The sequence below is a fragment of the Copadichromis virginalis genome, linkage group LG5, assembly GCF_057382275.1.
Source record: "Copadichromis virginalis isolate Kocher_CV1m ecotype Utaka linkage group LG5, C_Virginalis_male_GT1.1, whole genome shotgun sequence".
Classification (NCBI taxonomy): Eukaryota; Metazoa; Chordata; class Actinopteri; order Cichliformes; family Cichlidae; genus Copadichromis; species Copadichromis virginalis.
This window is the reverse complement of record NC_140622.1, coordinates 34,396,441-34,416,260: the sequence shown is the minus strand read 5'-3', so window position 1 is coordinate 34,416,260 and position 19,820 is coordinate 34,396,441. Positions and strand designations below refer to the sequence as shown.

Below are 19,820 nucleotides of genomic sequence, written 5' to 3'. Positions count from 1 at the left end.
AACTTCGGTCGTTGCTGTGCTTTTTGGAAGTCGAATTTCCCAGAGGAACCCACCCGAGGGATTAATAAAGTTCTATCTTATCTTATTTAGCACCATCGGGCCTCTCTTGGCTTTTTGGAGGCTTGCACACAAATATGTCTTCACAGCATCTGTGCGGCTTGCATTCCCGGAATCTTTCCCGCTGTTTTGCCAAAGAGCTAAGCAAATGAACATATGACGTGCCATAAATCCTGCATCAGGCAAAAAGGGTTTTTGCATATAAACCCAGTCAAAACTTTATTTAGATGTTAAGTTTGTTTCTATGTTAGTTTCAGCATGCTAACATAATTAACCCTGTCATGCATGAATTATGACAACCTCAATCAGGATTTTTTTTCCTAAAGTATTTTTATTCATTTTTAGGCATGAAAAGATGAATAAAAATACTTAAGAAAAAATCCTGATTGAGGTTGTCATAATTCATTCATGACAGGGTTAAATAACAATAATTACAATGAAACACGTCACACATCTATAGTAACATTAAACGACCAGTGGGTGGCAGGGTATGGAGTGACACATCAGTGTCCAATGTAGTGGTTTATGTGCAAGTATACCATCAACACTGACACAAATACAAGAAAACAGCCTTTGAATAGAGGTCCACTGTATTGACCACTATGTGTAAAAGGGTTAACAATGTCGTAAACCAGAAACTTACTAGATAAAATTGAAAAGAACCGTTAATTCTGAGAGGGAATGACCATATCTGGACAAAATTTTTAAATAAAGTTAATGGGATTTATACTCTAAATGTTTTTTGTTTGTTCTAAAGTTGATGTTGAATTATTCCTCTCTGGTCCAAATTAATTAGTTGGCCCACTTAAGGGACTTTCAACATCATTTGGTAGAAAGTATTCAGTTTGTCAATGTCTGATGCAATCTTTATGCATAGGGGGCTTGTGATCCTATGATTCATTATGAAATCCCTACTCCCTAAACAAACCAGTTATTCACTGCATCGCAAGAGTGAGGTCACCGGCAGTGATCGCAAGTCAGGCAGGGAGGCTTGGATCTCGTGATGAGGAAGAACAAGAGTTGACATTGTTCCAGAAGCTAATTGCCAGATCAAACAGGGTTGCTAGTCCATGAGCCACCCCAGGTGCTCTGAAAGCCTAATAAAAAAGGCGTTGGAGTGTGTTGCCAGCCTATTGTGAGAGTTGGAGTTGAACCCTCTCCACACTTAAGCAAGCAGGTCAAACATATCCGGTGGATTTGCACCATGTAGCATTTTTTTTTAGTCATGCTGGTTAAGTGAATTGTGTACTTTAAAGGATTTTTTTTTATTTCATAGAATGATTACATATCAACATGTTCTCATTGTCACAGTTAAGTGTTTGTGGGGGTTTTTGGCAGCTGTGGTTGTGCATATCTGGCGTGGATGACATGCAGCATTTTCGAAAGAGTATTTCCATAGAGCAGCCTGCATGAGAGTTCTGCAGAGCCTGAGCCTCCTGAATCTTCTTCAGAGACTGCTGTGTCTAATACTGAATGACGATTATACTCGTATGTCAGCAAATAAGCCCTGCACAAAATGATGTGACTGGAGTTGCAATTTGAAGTGTGTGCGTGCATGCATGTTTGCGCGCGTGTGTGTGTGTGTGTGTGTGTGTGTGTGTGTGTTTAAATGCATCTTTTGGTGACGTAAAGATATTTCCAAAGTGTGGTTTTGGGTGTGTTACTTGCTTACACTGGCACATCTTGTTGCTTTCCCAGTCTGCAAAAGTGAAGTCACTCTTTTGGCAGATACACTACATTTTAAGTCATATTTCCTCTTTTTTTTTTTTTTTTTTTTTTTTCAAGCAGTGAACAAAACTATTCAGTTACATTTCCTTATTTCGTCTGTTGACATTAAGTTTAAATGCTTTTGTGCTTATTGTTGATATAGTATGACTAAAGGTCCACTAATCTTTTTTTGGCATAAATCAAGAATAGATATCTTAAAGAAATAGAAATCCTGTAGATAATGAAGAGGTTCCTCCTTTTGTTGCAATCTGGCAGCCATCCTAATTTATGCTATAGGATGTAATTACATATGTAAATGGGTATCACTTAACACATTAATAACACCTCCACTAGAACAATTCATGCACCACGTTAACAGTGAGTGAAGAAGGGGGAGGGGAAGAACAAAGGAACCAGAGGAGATGGTGCGATAACGTGCTGTGTTAGAGGAAAATTGTGCCGGTTTAAAAAAAGCCGCACATGATCTATTTTCCTCATTCTGTTGTATTTTACATATTCTGCTGAGACACAGCGAAGCATCTTTAAATGAAGGAAAAATGAGGGAAGGAGGAGGGAGGATGGGAGGGAAGGCGGAGGCGAGGGAGAGGCAGCAGAGAGCAAGGGGAGGAGGGTGCACTGTTGCGTCTTCCGCCGCTGTCATTCTGCTGCTGCGCGGTTCAGCGGCATGAGGGTGTGCTGAAGGGAGGACTGTGGAAAAAAGAGGAAAGGAGGACTGAAAGGAAGGAGAGAAAGGGAGCGCCTGGGCAGCACTGCAACAGCTGCAGCTGCAGCAGCCTGTCAGGAAGAAAAGGAGACAGAGGGAGACAGAGGAAGGAAAGGCTGCAGGATTGCTTTAAATGGACCATTTCTATATATAATTTTGCACAAAGAGAAGGAAGTGTAGAAGCCTGTTTTCTTCCTCCTGATGCTTTTTGATATGGTCTCATGCAGGAGGAATGCTTGGAAATAGTGTGAAAGACAGAGAAGGAGATTTAAAGATGGAAAGGACGGATAGCACAAAGGCATACGGCCAAGCAGATGGCAAAGGAGTTGGTATGGCAGCTAAGAGGGCCAAGTCTGGAGTGCCCCAGAGCACACAGAGGGGAGAACTAAAGGTTTACCGGGCAGGTAGCTCTGAGGGCAGGATACCAGTGCCCTCTAATCTCCGCAAACAGAGGTCTATGACAAACCTGGCTGTGCTCACTGACGCCGAGAAGAAGTTACACCTTTATGAGCCAAAGTGGTGTGATGACATGGCCAAGCCTGGAACAGGGCAGATCAAAACGGGCAAGCCAAAGACAGCAGGGGGTGGCAGCAGTGCTGGAGGGGGTGCCCCTCTCTCCCGAAACCTATCCAAATCTGAACACTCACTGTTCCAAGGCAAACCCAAGCCCTTTAGCCCTCTGGCTGCTCCCTCTGCCCTGAACAAGCAGAGCCGCATACCTCGTGGTCCTTACGCTGAAGTGAAGCCTTTGAGCAAAGCACCTGAGGATGGAAAATCAGATGATGAGATCCTGTCCAGTAAGGCAAAGGCCAATGGAAAGAAACCTGGAGCTGGAGCTGGAGGGGAATGCAGTGCCAAGGGTCAAGGAGAAGAAGGAGCAGACAAACCTTTCCTGAAAGTGGACCCAGAGCTGGTGGTGACAGTGCTGGGTGACCTGGAGCAGCTGCTCTTCAGTCAGATGTTAGGTGAGTACAGCCAAGAAGCCCTAATGCTTTTGCCACCACTGGGCTTCTCAAATACGATGTGCTATGAACCAAATCTGCAACACGCCCCCCTTTGAAACAGCCACCACACGGCACCTGCTTGCTGCTCCCGATCCACATTTCCCCTGAACGGATTTTACACAGCTCACCAACGGGGGGGGGGGGGGAAGCACAAAGACATCTTCATGCTTGCAAAGCATGCTACTCTTATTTTATTGAATACAGGCACTGTTTAGCATTTTAACATGAAGCTGAAATGATTCTTATTCCTCTAGCATGCTACTCAGGTTTATGTGCTTTGGTTTTGGGCGTGTGAAATATTTTCGCTTGTAGTCATAACATTGCTGCCTGATTGCATTAGGCCTGGGGGAGTTGTGGATTATTACCAACAGGCTGATCTCCTTCCGAAAGATACTCATTTATGGCAACATGTGCAGATGCACTCGAGGGTCCATCAGCTTCTCCACATATGCTTCCAAAAACCAGAAATGGGAATAACAGCATGCCATATTAAGTTCCTTTTAGGCACAGAGACACACATTTAGCCTCCTCCCAGCTTCATTCATCTGCAGAGCACTGACAGACGGCTTCCACCCAGTGTACTACTACACTGCAAATGGCAAAGAAAATGTCTTTGTCTGTGGAGGTTGTAGGTCAGGTTTTGTATTGGGAAAGCTTTTATGATTAATACAGGTGTTGATTATAATATAGCGGTGATTATAATTCTGCTGATTAGATGTTGTATTTGTTTATTTTCTAAATAGATAGCTTTGTATTTAATTGCAGGTGTGTTGTGTATCTAATTATAATCTAATTTGGATGCACTGAACACCAAATCTAATCGTGAGATGTATAAAATGGCATGTTGGAGTGTGTGTATTTCACAACTGCTAATCTTTGCTCTTATATACATTGACAGACAAGCAAGAATGTCTTCTTCCATTCAACTCAGCATCATCATGTTTGCTGTTGCGTCTTAATGAACACATCTGTAATGATTCGATCTGTTATCCATGCTTCATTAGTATGTGGACATTTATCATTCATACTGGTTACACTTACATACTGCAGAGACCAGTGGGAACTTTATACTGTGCTGGATATTATACATGTCAGCTGCTTGAATCCCTTTTGTGTAATTAACTGTGGAGCCACAACCAAAATTGCTAAGAGTTCTGGAGGTTCGGCACCACACCCATATCTGCTTTATTAGCTTAAATTTGCAGCTCAGTGCTTGAGGCTGATATTTCTGTATTCCTCTGGCTCAAATGGAAGGCATTTTTGAAAAAGTTGTTTTATCATTGTAATGAACTGTGAAAAGAAAAATAGCCTTCCAGAAAAAGGATACATGGAAACACGGAAAGACATTTAAGTTTTAGCATCGAAGAAGAATTAATAAGCAAGAAACTGAGAAAAAATATTTTCATGTTACAGTAGTAATGTCATTGTTTTGGGTTGAAGACAGCAGTGTCAGAGTTATAACAGAATGTTATGTTTTACCAGTTTACAGAACTTTTACAGTGAACATGCCTGTTACTAAAAATATTTCTTTTCATGTCTGCAGTACATTCAAGGCCTGGTTAATGTGCTCTGCATCAGCAGCATCTCTCGTTATGAGCTCCTTGAAAGGATGCATTTATTTATGAGTATAGTGGGTCTCTTTGTTTTCCAATAGGGCAAGAATGGTCATCTTAGTTAATAGGGTAATTTATTAATTTAACCATTTATGTTTGTGCAGGACACTGGAGCATTACTGTACATACCACTTCCTCATCACAAGGCAAGGTTTCATGCACATGGATACATAAAAAACTCCCTCCTCAGATCTAGAATAGCTTCACAGAGCAGCAGAATTTGGAATAGAGCAGGAATAAATTAAAAAATCAGTTGCATTACATTATTTTCAAAGTAAAGCACATACAAGAAGTCCACAAAATAGTAGAGTAGTACAGACAGAAATACATCTGATAAAACCCATCTACCCTAGACAACATGGGGATGAACAAATCTCATTTTGTCATAATTGGAATCTGTCATGCCAGATCTTCAGAAATGAAGCAGTGGTCTATATCTATCACAGCGGATCTAGAGATTATGGTTATGTTTGCCTTTTTTGTTGAAGCTACAGAGGCACGCAAGTGTCAGAGAAGTTCACTTTTACACAGGTTATCATGAGGGTAACTTTTTAAAGGCCACATTATCATTCTCATTTTACTTCTTTTAAGGTGGTATTTCTAGTGTAATAGTGGGAAACACTTGTTATCTCATACTTAGAAAGGAGTATTAGGGCCACAGTAAGAAAAACAAAAATTGTATTGATCATTTTGAGAATAAAGTAGAAATTTTGAGATCAAAGTTGCTGTTTCAAGACAAAATGCCACGGCTGCTATAGCCTCTAAAAAATGCTGTGTGTAGACAAATTGATCAGCTGTCATGTGATACAACGTCCATCCTATTTATTGCATGAGGGTGTAAGTGTTGGTATCCTTGCATCTGTCCATTGCCAGCTATTTCATTTTGTACCAAACTGCCAACTCTTCATGTTTGTGTGGTTTCTCCATCTGACCAGATGCAGCTTTCTGCACCATATTATCAGTGCCCTTATACTTATCACCACCACTAAAACTGATTCTGAAGTACGATTTCACAAACTCTACACAAGGCATGTAGAGGGTGTAGGAGCCGTGGGACTTTGTCTTGAAACAACAACTGTAATCTCAAAATTTTGACTTTCACAAAATAGGATTTAGACTTTTTTCTCAAAATATATTTTTGACTTTGGACTTTTCTCAAAACTTCTACTTTAATCTCAAAAAGATTAACATTTTTTTCTTAATGTAGCCCCAATATTCTGTTGCACATACCTGTGTTTTATACATTTTTAATTTTTTTTAAATGAAGAAGCAAAGGCACTTTTCCTCTTACACAATATTTTGAAAAGGTAGGAACTAGAGATTAAATGGTTATATGTATTTTCACCACTCCACAAAGATAGATTGTTTAACAATGACTGGTAACCTTTTTTTTTTTTTTTTTTGCACCATTAGTCACAGTTCATGTTTTCTTAGAAAGATAAATATTTTCCAGTTGTCATCTACTACATCTGCCTTTGAAATAAGAAGGTTCATGTGAGCTGCAAAAAGATTCTGCCCTTCCTTTTTGCCCTAAAGCAAAAACCTTTTTTTCCTCTTTCTGTCCAGTTCTTATATTTCCATGTGAAATTTAACCCCCTGAACAGGCATAAAAGTGAAATGTGGAGGTTGAAGAAGACTGCAAGACCCTGCTGTTGTATTTCTTGGTGACTTGGTGCAACATGCGGTTCCTTTATTGTTAATCTACCAGTGTTTGTAAGGTTAATTACTGAGGACCTCTAGCTATTTTAGAATGAGTCTTTCCAAACTTTTATCTTTTCCTACATTGTGAGTATATGGAGTATCTCCTGAGATGTTGCATCATTCATAGGACTTTCCCATTTCAGATCTGCTTCAGTATTCTGTCTGAGTTTCCCTTTTTCCATCCAACTGCAATGCAGGGTACCACACCACTACTAAACAAGAACACAACACATAAATCTAATACTCACAGCAGATGTGATTCACATGGGCACTTTGTGTCTAGCATTCCTGCTGAAGTGTTTCCCCCAGAATTAATCGCAAAGGAAATGAGAAGATTGAATAAGAATGCAATATGACAAAAAGATTCATTGCTCAGTGGACACCTCTGCTGATCTCATATTAAGGACATATTTGTGTTAGCATTGCAATTTCAAGATATTAATCTTCTTTCTGATAATATCAAATATATTAAAACTATTTGGGGTCACGTGAAACCTATGCTTTTCCCAGAGTATAGTGTTTAGAAGAAGGCCACTAGACTACAAACAGATAAAGAACAGCATGTTGACTATATAGCATTTTTATTTGAAATCCATGTCTAATCTGCTAGGAATCTCTCAAAGCAATGTTTTAGATTATAAACACTCAATGATTAGCAATTGTGCAAGAAGATGATTACATGTATGTAATAAAATGAAAAATAATGAGTGTTCAAAAGTGTCCAAAATGTTTTTATTTTCTTTTGGCAATAGCAAGAACTGCTGAGTATCTTTTATATGGGGAACAATGGAGTGAATTCTTGGCTGACTTTAGCTGCAGTTTGTACTGTAGCATTCCAGCTGCACTGCAATCTTTACTCAAAAAATGCTACCAGAGCCAGACAGTTTTCTGTCAGAATAGCACTAAAGATGAAATCAATATTTCATTCTGGACATTCTGGACCAGCTCTTGTGTGCTTATAAATTAGTTGTTGTCCTTTTTTGCAGATAACATATGTAGCTACTGTATATTATAGAACCCCGAAGAACACACCATTCAGAAAGCTCAGTGTTTTTTCAGAGTGGCAAAGTAAACAAGGCTTTAGTTTGACTTGCAAAAATCACAATAGTGCATTTCAATTTGTAAACTCAAATTAAGGCTTAGAATTCACTCTCTGTGTGCTCTGCTGATTTAGTTCAATATCTACTTATGAGACGAGCATATGATTTGTCTTTTGGTCCCCTGACATCCTCGCCTCTGCGAGGGGCAGGGATAGCTCAGTAGGTAGAGTGGTGGCCCCATGATCGGAAGGTCGGGGGTTCGACTCCACTGAACCGCTACCCTGAGGTACCCCTGAGCAAGGTACCGTCCCTACACACTGCTCCCCGGGCGCTGCACTGGCGGCTGCCCACTGCTTCACTGGGTGAATGGGTTAAATGCAGAGGAACTATTTCCCTATGGGGACTAGCACGCACACTTTACACACTTTTACACTGCTTCAGCTTTTGCAGCTAATACAGTGAATATTAATTTCTTTCTGCCTGAGGGTTTTTGCCTCAACATTGCTGGGGAAAATCCCAACTTCCTGCATTTGTGTGACAGGGGGTTTCTCTCGTTTGTTACAGCTACCACAACAGCGCTCCTAATTGTACTGTAATATTGATTTGACACGGTCACAACCCACTGACTCTATATTTTGCAGTGCACAGAGTATAGTCCAAATAAGCTGACCTTCACTGAAACTGTTCTGGCTGCAGTTCAGCTTATAGTTAGCTGTATTACTTGAACCGAGTGACTCTGAGGTAATGCTCAGCAGATCAGAAAATCTCTAGAAAGAAAGTAAAAGCGATCCTGGTGTGGCATGAATCCCCCTGGCGGCAGGTCGAAGTCAATGGCAGCCTTCCAATGGTGCATTTTTAGGCTGTACCACATCAGTTCAGTGGGGGGTAGAGCAGGGGTTGCCATGGTGAAGCTGCCTATGGAGTAACATTTGTCTGCTTAATGATGCGAACAAGCATGGGAGATGTTCTTACACAGAGGATGCAGGTCACAGTAGTCCAAATACAAATAATAAAAGGAAGAACATGCATATAGAGATGACTCAACATTAAAAACTAAGCTCAGAACACCGTGTGTCTGGTTTTTATTGTGATCGTCTAAATGTTTTATAACCTTTGCTTCTGCATCATTCACCCACAGACCCCGAGTCCCAGAGGAAGCGGACTGTGCAGAATGTCCTTGACCTACGCCAGAATTTAGAAGATACAATGACAAGTCTGCGGGGCTCCCAGATGAGCCATAGGTAAGTAAAGTATATATATACATGTATTGATAAAATTATGAGATAAATCCATTTATTAAAGTCAGTTTAAAGTGAAAAAAACACACTTAGACCCTGCTGGATTGATACATAACATAATCACGTGTAAGCAGTTGTATTGTGGCTGCTTACAGTGTTGCCACTTGGTAACAAGATAACAGAAAATTGGTTTATTGCACCAAGAAGGTTATCCTTGGTGGCATATATCTGCATGGTGTGCAGTTTTGAGGACAAAAGAAGAAGTGGCAGGCCTAAAAAACTATCTACAGCAGAAAAACAAAAAAAAAAAACCTGAGATAAGATTTAGAGAGATTAGACTGACCTTCAGTTGATCCAGCGAGTGTTTGCTAAAGTGTTACCAAAAATCTTCTCAAGTTATTTTTCAGCAAGGGAAACAATGAGAAAGGGCTGAGGGATAACAAATTACACAAATACTAGACTGAAAATCAGTGGCAACAGGTCACATTGAGTGATGAAAACAAATGGCAATTTGATGACAATCAAATCATTGTCAGTATGTACGGAGGAGGTCAGGGGAGAAATAAAACAGTCAGTGTCTACAGATAACTGTACAGATAATTGCATTTGTGTCATGGTTTAGTGCTGCATTTCACCCAAAGGTGTTGGTCTTATAAAATACCAGATTTTGATCCAATATCATCTGGAAAGCATCTGATCAGATATGGAAAAGTTTAGCACTAATGCTTTCAGTTCTATCCATCCAGAGTCTATCCCAACTATCACAGGGCGATACTATTCTGTCTTAGATGTTTAAAGAGGCTGTTTGGCTCATAAACTTAATCTTGTTTAGTGATGGCTGTTATTATACCAGAAAGTTGAGAAGTGCTGCTTTAAAGCTTTTTAGTTTTAATGTAATTACTCTGCTCAACCTCTTTGAAACATATTGTTAAACAAAGAGTTGTGATTATAGTAAATAATCATTTGTGCGATTGCACGCTAAATTTTTCTTAGGCAGCTATCAAAAGGGCTTCAGTTAATCAATGACTGACCTGAGACTTAATGGCTGCTTGCAGGACTGTCCTGTAATTTTCATCATCATAGTATTTTAAAGTCACTGACAAATGCAGAAATTCTCAGCCTTCAGGTTGATGAATTATCCACGAAGAATGGATAAAAATACTTGCATGGTCGTGGGCACTGCAATATTTATTTGGGTGACTCGGTTCATCTCGTTATGTAATCGACAGACACAGTAGACGCTCCTAGCCATTTGGAGGACGTTTCTAATTCTGACCCACTTACAACAGAGAAAAATTTTATTAATATTTCCTGTGTGTGGTCCTGAAAAGCAGAGTCCTTGCTATCCTGGAATACTTCCTGGTACACAAAAGCAGTATATTGAAGAAACAGAGAGAAGAGAGAGAAATGCTATATGCAATGCAACACAGAGATAGCAATTTATCCGTCTTTTAGTCTTCTCCTAAGCAGCATCTTTTCTAGTTTTACTCCCTGAACTTGATACAACACAACTGGTGTATCTAGGTCAAGAGCGACTGAATGCCACTGTTGGTTTCTTTGAAGAGAAACTCAGAAGAAAAAAGAGAGAAGTTTTCTGGGTGTGCTGTGCACATCTGGAGTCTTTCTTTTATGTTTCTTTCGGGACAAGACTCTTAACCAATTGCTTTGAACATGTTTGTAAACCACCCTGACCCTCTCCCTGTGTGTCCCTCTAGCTGTCTGGACAGCAGTAATGTGGGCTATGACAGCGATGAAACCAATGCTCGCAGCATATCCAGCCTATCCAACCGCTCATCACCTCTTTCCTGGCGCCACGGCCAGGCCAGCCCTCGTCTTCAAGCTGGCGATGCCCCATCCTCCACAGGTGGCGGATACCAGGGAAGTAAGAGTGGTTCCCAGTACACAGCCCATACAATGCCTGCTCGCTGCTCCAGTCGACTCAACAGCACGTCTCGTATTGAGCTCATAGAAAGCCTTGATGTTGATGATCCCGATCTCAAGTCTGGTTACCTGAGTGACACTGACCTTCTAGGGAAGAGCCTGCCAGATGATGATGATGACAACCTGGCTAACGGGTAAGAGCACTTAAAAAATGAGAACATGAAGCAATAGTTTGCTGCAAATGGTGCATACTGGTTTGTCCTCCATCTTTTGACTTAAGGAAGGTCAATGAGAAGCTCAGCTGCATTTTAATAAGTAGGCACTCTTCTTGAAATGCTGGACATTACCTGATACTATCAGTCCTCATTTGCAAATGTGTGCATATTTTGCTGGTCAAAAAAAAAAAAAAACCTTCATGAAGGAAACTTTTCACGTCGACATCATGAATTTCTCTTTGTTGCTGGAGCCTGATGTTGCTTGGCAGGCTTATCAGAGAGCTTTCATCAGCAATCTCTATAGACATGTTTGGTATTTCTTGCACTTTAAGGACTTCTCAAACTGCCCGAGACATTGTCTGAGCCTGTTTTTGCTGACCGTGTGGAAAGCTTCTTTTAACTTTATCACTGAGGAGAGAAGTTATCTGGGGCTTTCTCAGTCACACAGTAAACACTCCCTCATTTCTGTGTAAACAGTATAAACAAGTGCACTAAATAGCTCCGATGACATATGTAGAAAGCTGCACCTGTGCAGTTTTTTTGCTCATCTTCTCACTCACTTTCCATCTTCCGTGATTCCCTCATCTTACATTCTTTATCTAATTCCCACTCACAACTTGACAGCTGACAGTGAGCGTGAGAGAGAGGGGAAGAATCCAGGACACTTCTCCAGTGTAGCAGCTTTATCACGGTTGCACATGCAGTGGGACTTAAGCTCTCTGGAGCACTCCAAAGGCCCTGCATGCCAGGTCACGTTCTTACTATGTGCACTAAGGAGACGAGAGGAAGTGAGGCACAGTTTAGATGAGTAGAAATTGGAGCATAGAAGAAGAAAATGCAAACTAGAACAGGGCTAAATGAAATTAACATGGAGAACTGGCTTCACAAGTAAAGATAGATGGTTAATTTGAAGGAGAGAGGTGAAAAATGATCAAACAGCATAAAGTTGATAAGGCCAAGATTAAACGGGGATTATGTCAAATGGGTCCATTCCTCACAGTAACATCCATGCACTAAAAAGTCCATTTAAATCTGCCCTGTATTTCTCCTTGTTTCTCGCTGCAGTAGCTCTGCTGGGGTGTTTCAAATTCATTAGAGAGGTGAGCGGAGAGCGTCACCTCTGCTTTTTGACACCGCAGGCAGCAAAGATGCTAATCATTTTATGTAACACTAGTTTTAGAATGCCTCATCATGCTCTCTGTTTTAGGCCACCAAAGTCAGCAATCCCTAGACATGCTTTCAAGGTGACTGGAAGAACTCTTGATGGGAAAAACGGGTCCCCATAGAGCATTTTTACCATTTATACCCAAAGCATGCTATGGATATGCCTCCTGTTATGTGTAATAACAGGTCACTCAGTCTACAAAACATACCAGGAAACAGAAATATTTTGCGCTGTTTTCTCTCTAACGTGACTAACTTTCGTGCTTATACTGTAGTTGGAAGGTTGAAATCCTTCTGGTTTGTTGGCTTGGACGTGACTGCAGAAATAATAGGGTGCTAGTGCTCTATACCAAGAATGAATTGTGCCACATAAACATACCAACACCCTTTGGTGTAGATAACAAGCTAATCCAGTTTCTGAAGCAGGCGCTGCAGCACATGCTCTAATTTATTTATTTATTTATTTTTTTTACAGTATTCTGTGATGCATTTGCATTTACTCCACATCCCCTGTCACACACTTACAGTTCAGCTCATTGAGAAGCTACCAGCTCTTGAAAATAGATCAGGCTCCTCCCGCGTAACCATGGAAACCCACTGAAAATCGACTGTAAGGAGAGGTGCCATTTCTGCTCCCCTTTCAGTAAGGCCCCAGTTTTACATTTTCATAAAACGTATTGATCTGAAATGAGCACCCATATAATCAGCTAAATATGAATGGCACATTGAGAATGTCAAATCACTAATGCAGTTGTAGTATGTAATACTTAGATCATGTAAAGAAAATCCTGAAGGCTCAAGAGAAATGGGCTAGAAATGGAAAACTGAGTCAACTGTAAAAATTATAAAACAAAAGGCATGTTGTTAAGACTAACTAGTCTAATGGTACTGCAGCACATTGGTCAAGGTGTAATGGATATTGATTAATCGACACCAGGGAGCACTGCTTACATAAGATGTTCACAAAGACCGTTATCACTGCTACGGTGTGTCTTCATCATCAATAACCTGATACATAAGTCAGTCTCCTCATCAGCTCCAGCCTTCTTCAGACAGGAGAAGTCTGAGAGAAAGCTGCAACATGTAACCTAATCATAAGCTGGTTTGTCCTAATTTAATTACAAAGAAAGGATACATACCCTCTCTAAAGACAAACAAGACGATCTGGGGATATACAGGTACAGTTCTGCTGCTTCTATTTGTCACCATTCTAATCTTAAGCCATCCAACAGTGCAGTGTTCACCTACAGTTAATGAAATATTAATGACTTAACACTTCATAATCAATGTTTGTACACTGATATTTTACACTCTGTGGAACAAAGACAATCTGGCAGACTTTGCTGTGATCTAATCCATCGTTTTTGTCAAATCACTAATACAAAGGAGATGGAATGGCATTATTGGATTTCTGAGCCCTATAGGAACAATGAAGTCTAGCATCTCTAGCTCAGCAATCCAGTTTACTTCAATTTAATTAATTTAAATAACACCAAATTGCAACAACATTCACCTCAAAGTTCTTTTTACTGTAACTTAAAGACCCTAAACGAATACAGAGGAAAATACAAACAGTCAGATGACTCCCTAGCAGTTGGTGACAGTGGGAAAGAAAAACTCCCTTTTAACAGGAAGAAACCTCCAGCAAAACCATGCTCAGGGAGGGGCACCCACCTGCCATGAAGACAGGAAAAAAAAGACAGTAGAAGAAGAGAGCAAGAAACTAATAATAACTAATGATTAAATGCAGAATGGTGTATAAACACTTGAAAAAATGTGAGTGAAGAAGAGACACTCAGAGTATCCTGGAAAAGTGAAGCATATCTTCTAATCATCCTCAGCTTCCTTGCTTTGTCATCTCAGTTAATAGTTTCAGGTGCTGTTTAAAACATGAGGTAATTTTATAAATTGCGGTCAAAAAGAATGATCAAGCAGGCTGAGCTTTAAAGAGGCCCTACCTTGTGATTTTGAAGTTACTACCATATGGACACGCATGCTCTCTGTGTTTCTTAGCCAAATCCACCCTCACTCGACGCATCTGGTTTCAGAACACCAAGATGGCAATCCTGAAAGCACTTAGATCTTGTCTTCACCTCCTCTTCTCCATTAGGTATAGATAAAAGCACTGTATGAATGTGTGTGTGATTGCGCAAATGAGACTTTTGAGTGCTCAAAATTTAGTAGAGGTAAAGAAGTACCAGTCCATTTCCCATTTCTGCAAGTTTTCTTCTTGACTGTTCTCTCCTAAAAGGATGTTTACATTCAGTTACAACTAAAATTGCCATAATTACATACAGTGTAATAACAAAATTGTACATCATTTTCCATTTTGTCCTCAGTAGACTCCATGTCTGCTTAAAATGTTGGCTGGCAGTGAAGCTAACAAGAGTTTTTCTCATTTCACTAGCACTACTCAGGAAGTGAGTTGCTGTGTTTCAGCTTACATTAGTGTGTTGAGCTGGCTTCTTATTTAGGCTTGACCACGTCAGGAATCATAAATGTTTCCTGCGGCTGCCTTCTTCACACCATATTGCCAGTTTTTAACCATCACTTATATGCTATCATCCCGTTAAAAGCCATATTTTGAGAGGCTGGTTTATGAGTGGACCAGTAATCACATTATATTGATGGCGGTTGTTTCCGTATCTGGTATTTACATTATGACTCCTGTTCAGCATTCAGTCTGATTTTTAGTGGTGTTGAGTTAGTTATGGTTGATGTTTTACAGACATTCAGCTGTAGTGTATGTAAGCATTCATGTAAGCAAGCTTTTCATGTCGAATACAGATGCTCATTAAAGAAATTACGTAATGGGATAAATAAAGCCTCATTTTTGTATTTTGTCAGAAGATAAACAGTTTGAAAACCTTAAACTGGAAGAGGAGAAAAGCAAATAGGTTTTAACCTTTCGACTGCTTTCAAATTATTTTTTTTCTTACAGTAGAGCAAAGGGCACTTAAATTCAATAATGAGCTACTGATAACCACAAGAATCTGAGGTCAGTTTTCTTTTTTCTGTCTTTTTTTTTTTCTTGACAAGGAAAGCTTTTTATGCCTTTCCTCAGTCTCTTAATATAAGAAATAGAAAATGTGAGATACCTCACCTCTAATAAAACATAACCATAACATAACAGGAGACTCATTTTGAACTTTTGAAAAAAAAATATTAAGTGCCAGTTGTTATTTGTTGCTCTTACACATACAGTTTTCTATATTAGCTTTGTTTTTTTCAGGAATAGATAAGGAGGCTGTAAACACATTAAAATAAAATCAATACATCAAATGCAATGCGGAAAATACATCATCCAGCAGACACAGCCATCATTTGGAATCATAACTCAGTCAACCAGATTCATTTTGATCTGTCTGCTGCTTGATGCTGGGCATGTACAGTTAATTTATCAAAGCCTTTTCACTTACTGCTTTGGTTTAGTAACTGCTTTAAGCTCTTGAGTATTCAATGCTTTAAAGCTGTAACAGACTCAGGACACTGTTATTTCTGTGATTAATTTATTTTCCCTGCTTTAAGCCATTGCTGTTAACATTATCATAAGACTTGAATAAATAGTACATAAATGGTTTTATTAGCAAATGGGCAAATCTATCGAATGTTGTAACCTCATAAATAACACAATATCATTAGAGTTGCTTCATATACGGCGTCCTGAAAACAAGAGTAACATAATAGTTTATCTCTTTCCGTTGTCCTGTGATAATGTCTTTCTTTATTACTGCTGGAGCAGAGCAGAGAAAGGGGGCTGGTTCAGCAGCATCACCCTTCTGATCATGCGGCAACATGGCTCTGGATGTGCTGCCATGGCAACCGTCTTCCACTGACCCAGTGATGGGACTGCCTTGTGTGTCAGTGTGATAGCTGCTGATTTGATGTATGTGTGGAGGATGTGTATGTGCATTCTGTGCTGGTTTGTTTGAGATATGGCAAGAAAGGGTGAACGAAATATGCAAAGAAAAAATGAGAGAATAATCGATAGGCAACGAGAAGCTGATGTAACCACCAGATTGTTTTATATCTGGCGTTTTTGGGGGACAGGTGCTTGTATGAAAGGGCATTGTTTGTATTTCTGTTTGCATTATTGGATGATAACCGTGATTTACTATGAAAATAAATGTGGGGAACAATATTTTTAGCTTTTTTCCCCCCTCTTTCGGACCTTTGGGCCCTTTTAAATACTGAATATATGTCATTGCTATCTTTGCCTTGCTATATATTGTGGGATAAAAACACCATTTCCATGGTTAAAGGCTTGGCGTGTGTGAAAGTGAGTCCAGTTTTCTAATTTTTAAAACATTTCACGGCTTTATGGAAACTATGTGTGTCGGCAAGTACATTCTCTAATGCGCACAGGGTTTGCTGCAGTCCTCTGATCCTGGATAGATGCCCATGCTAGTCTGCATTCAATTTCACTTTCCCGACTGGGCTGGACCTTTCTATTGTCACCAAGTGCTTCCTCGACAGTTGAGGCCTAACACGTTTTTTAAAACCCACTTAAACACATTTGCTCAAGAGTTGGTCTTTGGCTTTTCTATTCTGGTTCCCCACAGGCATTGCTGGTATTACAGTTTAGTGAGCTAGCACTTGGAGTTTGTCATTTATGGGCTAGAGCTCAATAAAAAGGGATTTGATTTTCTTGATTCTGTCTACTACACACATTTTTAAGCTAAGTTAATTTGAATTTGTTTCAAAATGGTTAACAGGGAGGCAATAATGGAAAAAAGCAATCTCCATTATACTGTCTTTTGTGTTACTGATGAGTAGGACAGATAAATAGTGCACTCATTCTTCCAAAGTCAGCAGCTCGAACGCATCTGGGGTCAATATGGAGCTCGTTTGGTCACTAACATACTGACTCCCCCAACACCAGTGTACTTCCACCTTCACCATCGTCCTCAGCCATGTGAATAATGGACGATTATTGCAACACCCGGGGACAATGACTCATCCGTGTATCATGTCTGCGTGTGGTCGTCTGGGTGCACAGTTTGGATTCAGACGGTGTTTAAACTCAGCCCCAAGTGGAAAATGTGATACATCAACGTTTTTCCCCCCACAACGGTATGTTTAAAAACGGGAATCTTATGGCATTTGTTAATCTGTGATTCCCCACTATATATATTTTTTCAGAGTGGGAGTTGTCAGATTATCCGCTTTTGAATATGACTGTTGAAGAGTTCAACTCTCCTGGTACACAAGTTGCATTACTCAGACAGTAAGCAGTTCAAGATCAGAGTTAAGTGCCATATTAATAAGAAACTAAAAACAGAGTGCAGGACAACACAATGAAACAATACAATGTCATAATACCAGCACAGCACAGATTTCCACACTATCAGGCTGTAAATGTGGCACCAAGAGGACTGAAAACCTCAGAATTAGGTGTGGCGTCTATATTGTTTGCCGTGTCTTTGAGGTGGAAGTCTCCTATGAGGTCGATGGAAATGGTACATTAATTTTCCAGTCCAATAATCCGATGACAAATACATTTTCTGGGGATCTGAAGAGATAGGTCAGCTGCAGTCTCTGAGACGGTCAGTGATGCATCCCAGGCCCATTTGCTTTACTGATGTGCCACTGCTCTGTGCCGAAGGCTGCCCAGTCCTATTTGCGTAGTTATGGTCAACCTCAATACAGATCAGAATTGGGGGCTGTGAAGATCTGAGATGCATAGCTTTTTCATCTGCAGTCTCTCTGAATTAATGATATTTAAGCAGACATAAATCACTGAACACAGAGCTGTCTTTCTAAAGCAGTTTCCCACATTGTACTTCTGAGCTGAACGCACACAACAGAGGAATGTCGGCTCTTTCTCGCCATCAAAGGTCTCAAAATCAAAGTCCTGCTTTTTTCTAAATGCCAAGTGGTGCCTCATTTTAAAACACAGCTGCAGAGCATGTACATTAAACTGTAGCCATAGCAGGCACAGCTTGAAATCATTGTGCCTCCTGCTGGAAATCAAATGTCATTGCACCACATTGCTGGACTCACAGCTTTCATTCAGCTCTATTTCTATCAGTCTCTTTGACCATTACTGAGTTCACCTACTTGGATACAGTGCAGACTTATAATGAAAAGCTACCATAATGCTGACTTCGAAATGGCTTTGTGGCCAAGAGCAAACAAACTTTGGCATTAGTAATGTTGTTTTGACTGAATGGGACCAAACTAGTTGAGAATGAGAACCCTTCGAAAAGACTTTGGATCTGTTATAGATTTAAATTGTCAGTTGTTTACCTGTCCGCATACTTTATGCTGCTGATGGTTTATTACATATTCTTTTCCCTCAGGGGGAAAATACTTACATGAACTCTTATTATGACATCCACATTATTCAGTTTGCTACTAATTTGGATGCCAGTCTTTACTGATGAATTCAAACTGAAGAGACCTCTCGCCACTGACAGAGATAGAACCTGTTCATTTCTCATCAGTTTTTAGTCTTGCACAATGCAACACACTTTACTGCACCAGAGAAATATGGAACAAATGATTTAGATCAAATATCACAACAGTAGAGGTCGAATCCTGAAAATGGTTTTCTGCCTCAGTAAAAAAACAAGGTGCTGCGTTTCTCTCAGATGGGTTTAATCTGCACTTTATGAGTCTGTAAATACTTATGGTGGCATAATTACTCAATAACTTTCCATGTAAGCAAATGTACAAAGGATGTTTCTTACACATGCCATGTGGTTATCAGTGCCGGACAGCTGTTACTCTACAGCACAAACATGACTTCAAGGCTTTTTGGATGTCATCTTGTTTATTACCACTGTGGCCTGGCTGAGATAAACAGGAGATGTGAGTAACACACGTCTTTCTTGCACCGTAAACAGTTCAGATCATTTCACTATTTTAAGCAACAAAATAATCATCAGTGTTTAGCTATTTGAAAGGAAAGTTTAGAAGTAACCAACAGGTATTTAAACAAAATGTTTCATGTTGTTTGTAAGCAAAACGCAAAGGGCCACAGTCTGAGAAGCTTCTCTATCTACTGAAAAGCTTCTTTTCAGTAGATAGAGTCACGGATATGAAAAGAAGGAGACAGACAAGACAAGATTTTCTCAGGTTTGAATCTCATTCTGCTAAAGATATTTTAAGGGATGCCTTTATGTCTGGGAGTCAGGCTGACATCAGTATAGCTGTTTATTTTTCACAAAAAAAACCCCCACTGTCCTTTAAAATCCCATTCAAGCTGGCTCTGAAATATTCCCCAATGTGGAAAATCTTTTTTTTTCTGCATGTCCTGTATATTTGTTTTTTCCACTTTTTGAAATTAGCAATGATTTATTGCCATGTTGCATATAAAGTGTATTGCTACTGCATTTCAAATGTAAATGATTTTTGTTAGGCACACACTGAACTGATTTGTAACTGATGATGTGGACAGGGTGTGTGGGGCTTTCTTGGTCTATAGAACTGTTACCTCCTGGAGAGGTTTACAGAGCTGAGATCTGGTGAGAT

General features: G+C 39.9%; 1 protein-coding gene across 5 annotated transcripts in view; it reads left to right on the top strand.

Annotated features, from left to right (window-relative positions):
* nav1b (neuron navigator 1b) overlaps positions 1-19,820 on the top strand; it is a 52,082-nt gene that overhangs the window by 6,491 nt on the left and 25,771 nt on the right. For 3 of the 5 annotated variants that reach the window (XM_085457484.1, XM_085457483.1, XM_085457481.1), the window contains exons 3-4: positions 8,985-9,087; positions 10,800-11,159. In XM_085457484.1, the coding sequence (XP_085313610.1) occupies positions 8,985-9,087; positions 10,800-11,159 (463 nt within the window). Of the gene's footprint in view, positions 1-2,431; positions 3,454-8,984; positions 9,088-10,799; positions 11,160-19,820 lie in introns of those variants that run through there. The other 2 variants (XM_085457485.1, XM_085457486.1) reach the window with 1 other exon arrangement.